This window comes from Jaculus jaculus, chromosome 12, assembly GCF_020740685.1.
Source record: "Jaculus jaculus isolate mJacJac1 chromosome 12, mJacJac1.mat.Y.cur, whole genome shotgun sequence".
Lineage (NCBI taxonomy): Eukaryota > Metazoa > Chordata > Mammalia > Rodentia > Dipodidae > Jaculus > Jaculus jaculus.
Genome location: NC_059113.1, coordinates 15385856 through 15392895, shown reverse-complemented (window position 1 = coordinate 15392895; position 7040 = coordinate 15385856). Strand labels below are relative to the sequence as shown.

At 49.4% G+C, this 7040-nt stretch overlaps 1 protein-coding gene across 2 annotated transcripts; it reads right to left on the bottom strand.

Annotated features, from left to right (window-relative positions):
- Positions 1 to 1662: 1662 nt before the first annotated feature.
- Positions 1663 to 6814, bottom strand: Nefm (neurofilament medium chain). 2 transcript variants are annotated; one of them, XM_045131859.1, is made up of 4 exons: positions 5717 to 6814; positions 4901 to 5025; positions 2541 to 3386; positions 1663 to 2480 (listed from the first exon to the last, which is right to left on the bottom strand). In XM_045131859.1, exons 1-4 carry the CDS (start codon positions 6812 to 6814, stop codon positions 1907 to 1909), a joined length of 2643 nt encoding a protein of 880 aa, XP_044987794.1. In that variant the 3' UTR covers positions 1663 to 1906. The 2 variants fall into 2 exon arrangements, with proteins under 2 accessions (XP_044987794.1, XP_044987793.1); XM_045131858.1 differs by having other exon boundaries at positions 1663 to 3386.
- Between the last annotated feature and the right edge of the window lie 226 nt (positions 6815 to 7040).

Genomic DNA, 7040 nt, shown 5'->3' with positions numbered 1-7040 from the left:
AAAGTCACTTTTGAGACCCATCAATCAAGATGTATCTCTTGGTGCTGACCTACATGATGTATTGTTTTATACATTTCAATGAAACGAATAGCTTTGAGTTCAGTCAACCTCAGGGCTGCACAGTGATTCCTGTGTCCTCTGTCCCTGGGAGGTTGTCTGAGCTCCTCTTCTCCAACACCTGCTTCTTCGGCTGATCTTTCTATTCCAGGAGGTTCCCCAAATCCCTCCAATATGCTCTTTTTATTTTTAAATTCCACATAGCTAGAGTCAATTTTTGCTGATAATATTTAAATAACTCTGTTTCACCTTGGGTGGGTGTCCTAATAACATTGCTTCTGAAAAAAAGAGAGAGTGTTTCAAAATGAACCATAAGATGTTTCAAAGAAAAGGCATAAATAAATAATTGCACAGATGACACACAGATATAATGAACACTGCGATTATTGGTAATTGGCTAATGGCTGGAGAACATCACTATAAAAACTGCCACTAACTTTGAGCTTCCTGAGTATATTTAGGGTTTAAAGGAGCCTGTAAGGGCTTTTTGCATGAATCATATATTATATTATTTGGATAATTCCACTTTTCGTCCTTCATTTTTTTTTTTTTTTTTTTTTTTTGAGAAAAAGGTTTTCCTGAACAAGTGAAAATCTAGCAGTATAAAACCCTTTCCAGCAAATCCAGAACAGTGAGGCAGGTGTGTATATGTGAGGGGTGAGCATCTGACTGGAGATTTCTCATTAGGATTATGGGTGATTTAAACCCCGTTTCTTCTGTACACAGCCTAATAAATGACATGACCTCCTTGGTCTATGACTGCAAGTTATGACTCCATTAGTTCCTCTCTTACCTTGAGGCTCTCTGCATTCTGGTATGGGATGGAACCATGTGGAGATGAAGAAATCATTTCCACCAAATCTCCTTTATTTCCCCTAATGCTTTTTTTTTTTTTTGGCATTTCCTTCCTTCCCTCCCTCCCTCCCTACCTCCCTCTTCCACTCTTTTTCCTTCCTTCCTTCTCTCTCTCTCTTTCTTCCTTTTTCTTTCTTAATAAGTAGAAACTTTGTATGGACACATTATGTGTTGGTACGGTTTCCCTCCTCCCTGCCTTCACTTCACTGAGGACCCTCCTCAGTGGGATTGCAGGTATATTCTGATGCTTTTATTTTGATGTCTGAAATGGAATTTTAACATTTGGGGATGAAGCTTGGGCTAAGTAAAATTTTGACAATGGTGACACCATCCTAATTAATATGTTTCCCAAGTCAATGCTCTTAGGGAAGCAGTGATAAGAAGTGGGAGGTCATTCACAAGTTCCACAATCTGTTCTGAGGAAAGGAAGCTTCCAGGGGTAGACATCTAACTGTGAAATAATATAACACCAAGTGATTGGCTCTGTTTCCAATATGACCTTTATTGAGCAAGTAGTGCTGTGACATTTAACATTTAACATCGATCAACATAAGGTAGCAAACTGTGCATGTCGGCGAAGGTTCTCCCATGAGCAGAAGTCCATTTAAAATGCACCAGTGAGGTAAACATAATTGTTCATATGTAGCTTTCTTAAGGCTAAGAGAGTTCTGTATTTCATTTATTATTTTTGGCTCAGTTGGTACTTTGCATAATACATCTCAAGTCATCCCGCCCTCCCCCCCTGCTGAGCGCCCCCCTTCAGACAGCTTAGGAAATTGGCAAATTTCCCAGGTACAAACTTGATCATGCATTTGAATCCCCCAAAGACTGAGGAGGGAGCACCCTGAGCTTGCATGCAGTTCCCTCATATTGCACAAAGGAAAACACAATGTCTGGAGCCCCCACGGGAGAACCCATTCTGCTTTGAAGCTGTCAATCACATGCATTTTGCAACTGTCATATGGCTTAACCTTTTGCAAGGGACTCAAATCGTTTAGTCACTCTGAGTGACTTCCTTTACTATGGCGTGTGAAGTGACTTTTTCTACCTTTTTAGTGGACACTAACTTCTCCTCAAAGGTCTCTTCATGCTCTTCGACCTTTTGAGTGACGGTTACAGATTTAGTGATGTACTTGGTAGCACCATCATCCCCCTCGCTGGTGATTTTTTCTATTTTTTTGGTCACCATCACTTTCTCCTCACCTCTGTCATCCCCCTTCTTTTCATCAGCCGGGCTGACATCTAACCCATTAGTGACCACGCCTTTCTCCTCTTCTCTCCCACTGCCCTTTTCCTTTGTCTCCTGCTCCTCTTCCTCTTTCCCTTCCACCTCCCCATTGATGGCTATGTCTTCCTTCCTGGACTCCTGGGTTCCTTCCTCCTCACCTCCCTTCTCCTCCTCTACCTTCTCCTTCTGCTGCGGAGGCTTCTCCTCATCTTTGGTATCTTTCTCCACGCTCACCTTTACTGACTTGGTGATGGTCACCACCTCTTCCACAGCCTTTTCCTTCACTGGCGACTTCACAGGGGACTTCACAGGGGATTTCACTGGCGACTTCACAGGGGATTTCACTGGGGACTTCACAGGGGATTTCACTGGCGACTTCACAGGGGACTTCACAGGGGATTTCACTGGCGACTTCACAGGGGATTTCACTGGCGACTTCACAGGGGACTCAGCTTTCTTCTTGTCTGGCATGTCTTTTGGCTTTTCCTCCTTCTTCTCTGCCTTCTCTTCTTTGAGGGTTTCCTTGGTTACTTCTTTCTTCTCTTCGACTTTCTCTTCTTCCTTCTCACCTTTCCCTGCTCTGGCTTCTGGTTTGGGCTTTACCTCTTCCACAGGTGATTTTGGCACAGGGGACTTGGCTTTCTCAGGCTTCCCCACCTTGGCTTCTGCCACCACCTCCTCCTTGACAGCCACCTCTTCTCCCTTTACTTCAGCCTTCTTTTCCTCCTTAACTTCACCTTCCTCTCCCTCACCTTCTGCCTCAGTTTCTCCTTCTTCTTCCTGCTCACCTTCATCTTTCTCACTAGAGCCTTCCTTCTCAGACCCTCCCTCTTCTGCTTGGTCTGACTTAGCACCTTCGTCTTCCTCTTCCTCCTCCTCCTGGCCCTCTTCTTCCTCCTTCCCCTCTTCTTCCTCTCCTTTCACCTCAGGGGATTTCAGGGGAGACTTTCTGGCAGCTACCTCCTCCTCCTCCTTTTCTTCTTCCTTCTCTTCTCTGGCAGATGCCGCCAGCTCCTCTGCAATGGCCGTCAGGGCATCTTCCATTTCTGACTTCTCATCCTCCACTTTGGTTTCCTCTATGATCTCCTCCACAAATTTGTGCTGGACCTTGAGTTTGGGGGCCTCGACTTTGGTTTTCTGAATCTTACTGGATATTGTGATTGAGGGCTGTCGGTGTGTATACAGTGGCCCAGTGATGCTTCCAGAAAATGTGCTAAATCTGGTCTCTTCACCCTCCAGGAGCTTTCTAAAGAGAGAATCCAAGAAGACAAGGCATCGTTAACATTTCAGTAGGCCTCTATGCTTCCTTATATGCACAATGCAGTAGCTGCTTTTGAATAAGTAAAGTCAGAAAGGTTCCATCTCCGAGCGCGGTGCTTACCATCATTTCAGATCTATTATGTCATACTCGGTCCAGGCAGTCCTCTGCCGCAGTGCCCAGCCCCTCCCAGCTGTCAACCAACCACACCCAGCCACTAAGCCCAACTCCGGGCAGTGCTCCTTTGGTGCAATAGGAGTCTGTGAGAAGGTTCCCTAGTGGCCAATTCCTTTCCTCCTTCAAAGGAAACATCAAACTTTTAGAGACCTCCCTAAGCAGCTACACTGCCAGGGTCTACACTGCACTTAAAAAAAATACATTAAATATATTAATGAAATGATTAAGCAAATATCAAAACCTAGGCTATGCCAAATTGTAGTTAGATGTTATTATGAGTGAATCACATTCTGGATTTGGCCTGACATTTTAATAATAAAATGTGCATTTAGAATAATCATTCAGCTTTGTTGAAAAGAAAGACTAGGCTATTCTTGCTGTGATTAGGTTATTGGCAAGTACAGTTTAACTGAGAATTTTGTACTTTGAATTTAGTCCACAACAAGATCACGTTACTTAGTAGACCTACAACCAATCTCTATATTGATGAAGAGACCCTATGTATGTACGTATCCATGTCTTATCTATCTATCTATCTATCTATCTATCTATCTATCTATCTATCTATCTCCATCATCTATCTATCCACTTAGTTCTGTTTCTACACATGTATATATTTAGAGACCTAGATATATGTAGATAAAGATCAGACACACTATATCTAGACATATAACTTATACTATAGTCTGACAAACATACATCTACATTATCTATATACATGAAGATAAATATTCTATTACATCTATTATCTAATATGCTGATATCCATTCTTGGCCAGATGATGGCAATAGTAAGCTATGACAGAGAAACAGAATACATTCATAACCATTCTGTTTGAAATATATAAATATATATTTAAAATATATAAGTATATGAAATATAAAATACATATTTAAAATACATAAATATGAAATATAAATATATATTTAAAACATATAAATATATATTTAAAATATATAAATGCATATAAATATTTGGCATATGTACAATTGAAAAGGTACAACCACAAGGTGAACTATTAAAACTTAAGACATTCCCCTGACCTTCAAACATTCAAAAACATTTTTTTTCACACAAATAAAAAGCCTCAGTATATTGCTGCCCTTTTTCAGAGTAATTCTACCACCTCATTTCAACTCATACTGACTCTTTAAATGCTGGGACAAAAAGTTGTAAAATTGCAGTTCTTAAGAATCTTTTTTATTTTTTATCTTAGCAAGGGAACCAGGTGCCAGGCTGCGGCTGGGGTTATCTGAAGCAGGAGCGGCACCCGCCTCCCCCGCAGTGCGGTTAGTCCTGGGGCCGCACCCGCAGCCACCACGTACCTGTAGGCTGCGATCTCAATGTCCAGGGCCATCTTGACGTTGAGGAGGTCCTGGTACTCCCGCAAATGACGAGCCATTTCCCACTTGGTTCCCCGAAGCTCATTCTCCAACTGCTGGATGGTGTCCTGAAAAGCACAGGAGTCTCGGGCTTATCTTTCAGGGCAAGATCTTGCCTTACAAGACCCTTGCTCGCCCCCTCCCTCCGCATCCCCCTCCTTCCCCCGCAGACATCCCTCCCCACTCCCCTCCTCCCGCCCCCCACGCCCATCCCCCGCGCCTCTTTCAAACCACAAGATTCTAAACAGACTGGCAAATACCACCCAAATCCCCGCCCTTGAGAACTCTTGGTGGAAGGGAAGCCCAGGGCTGCTCCAGGGTGGGCGTGGTCCCTCCTCCCCTTCCCCAAGCGAGCCCTGAGGGTTGAAGCCAGTTTTGAGAGCACTGCGGATCGCGATGGGACCCTGCAGAGAGTCTGCGTTTCTGCCTTAATCTTCTGCTTCCCCAACTCTCCCCAGGGCGCCTCTCAGTTTAAAAGTGCAAAACTAGACCCACCGAGGGTGGGAAGCAGGTTTTGGAGGGAAAGGTCGGTCGGGGCTTCCAGGCCGGCTGCGGCAGGTGGGGTGGGGGGGGGGGTGGGAGGGGGAGGAAGAGGAGGAGGAGGAGGAGGAGGAGGGGACCTGCGGCAGGCGCGCACTGGCCAGCAGGGGTCGCTGCGGAGCGGCCTCGGTGCGCGCGCCCGGGAGTCGGGGCTGGGGGGGGGAGGGGGGAGAGGGGCGCGGCGCGGGCGCAGGCCGGCCGCGCAGCCGCCGTGCCCACCTGGTAGCTGTTGAGGTCGTGGTTGTGTCGCTCCTCGATGTCGCTGAGCTGCCGCTCCAGGGACTCCTTGGTGCCGCGCACGGACTCCAGCTCGATGCTCTTGGACTGCAGCTGTCGCCGGTACTCGGCGATCTCTTCCTTGGCGGAGCGGATGGCCTCCTTGTTCTGCTCGGCGGCCTCGGTGAGCTTGGCGTATCGGCATTTGAACCACTCCTCGGCCTGGTGCATGTTGTGGTCGGAGTGGCATTCGAGCTGGGAGCGGATCTCCTTGAGCGCCGTGGAGATGTCCGTCTTCAGGTAGTCCTTGCGCTCCACGGTGATGTGCGACGCCTGGATCTGCGCCAGCAGGTCGGCCACCTCCTCCTCGTGGTTGCTCCTCAGGAAGGCCACCTCGTCCTGCAGCGACTGCACCTTCTTATCCAGCTCCACCTTGACCAGCGACGACTCCTCGATGTCCTTGCGCAGCGCGCGGATGGCCGCCTCGGTGTCGTCGCGCAGCCGGGCCTCATCGTCGAAGCGCTCCTTGAGGCGGTGGATGTCCTCCTCCAGGTGGTCCGAGTCCAGCTGCACCTGCGCCTTCTCGTGGTTCACGGCCTCGAGCGCGGCGCGCAGCTCGCGCAGCTCCTGCTCGTACGCGTCGCCCAGCTGCGCGTGCGACGCCTGCTTCTGGCGCAGCGCCTGGATCTCCGCCTCGATCTCCTTGTTCTGCTGCTCCAGGTAGTGCACCTTCTCGATGTAGCCGGCGAAGCGGTCGTTCAGGCCCTGCAGCTGCTCCTTCTCGTTGGAACGCGACAGCTTGTAGTCGCCCACCGTGCCGCCGCCGCCGTTGAGCAGCGAGGAAGCCTGGCTGAAGTCGAGGCTGCTCTCGGCCGAGCTCAGCATCACGGCCGCCGCCGAGCCGTAGTGCAGGCGCGAGCCGAGCGCGCCGCCGCCGCTGCGCTTGTAGGACGAGGACGCGCTGCTCGGGGAGCCCCGCGACCACGACTGCGAGCGGAAGCCGCTGGACGGGGAGCCGCTCACGCGGCCGTAGCTCGAGCGGCTCTCCGTGAGCCGCCGGTAAGCGGACGGGTTGCCCAGCGAGTCCAACGTGTAGCTCATCTTGGAGACCTCTGGGGTTCGGGTGGCTTGTCACAGCGTTCTGCCGGGCCTCGAGGCAGAACCTTTATAGCGGAGAAGCCGGGCTCCCGGCCAGCGCCCCGCCCCGTGGAGGCGGCGGCCGAGGAGGCGGGGACTGCGGGCACCCCCTCCCCCTACCACTTCCCCCCCCCCCCACTCTCCCCAACCACCACCACCAGCAGCAGCCAGCCCCGGGCAGGCGGTGATT

What these genes read in the sequence shown, in the direction of transcription:
- Nefm (XM_045131858.1), bottom strand. Translation starts at nt 6,814, where the DNA reads ATGAGCTACACGTTGGACTCGCTGGGCAACCCGTCCGCTTACCGGCGG. An exon ending in ACGACCTCAACAGCTACCAG is followed by an intron (nt 5,026 to 5,716) that starts GTGGGCACGGCG and finishes TGTGCTTTTCAG; the next exon opens with GACACCATCCAGCAGTTGGA. An exon ending in ATTGAGATCGCAGCCTACAG is followed by an intron (nt 3,387 to 4,900) that starts GTACGTGGTGGC and finishes TTCTCTCTTTAG; the next exon opens with AAAGCTCCTGGAGGGTGAAG.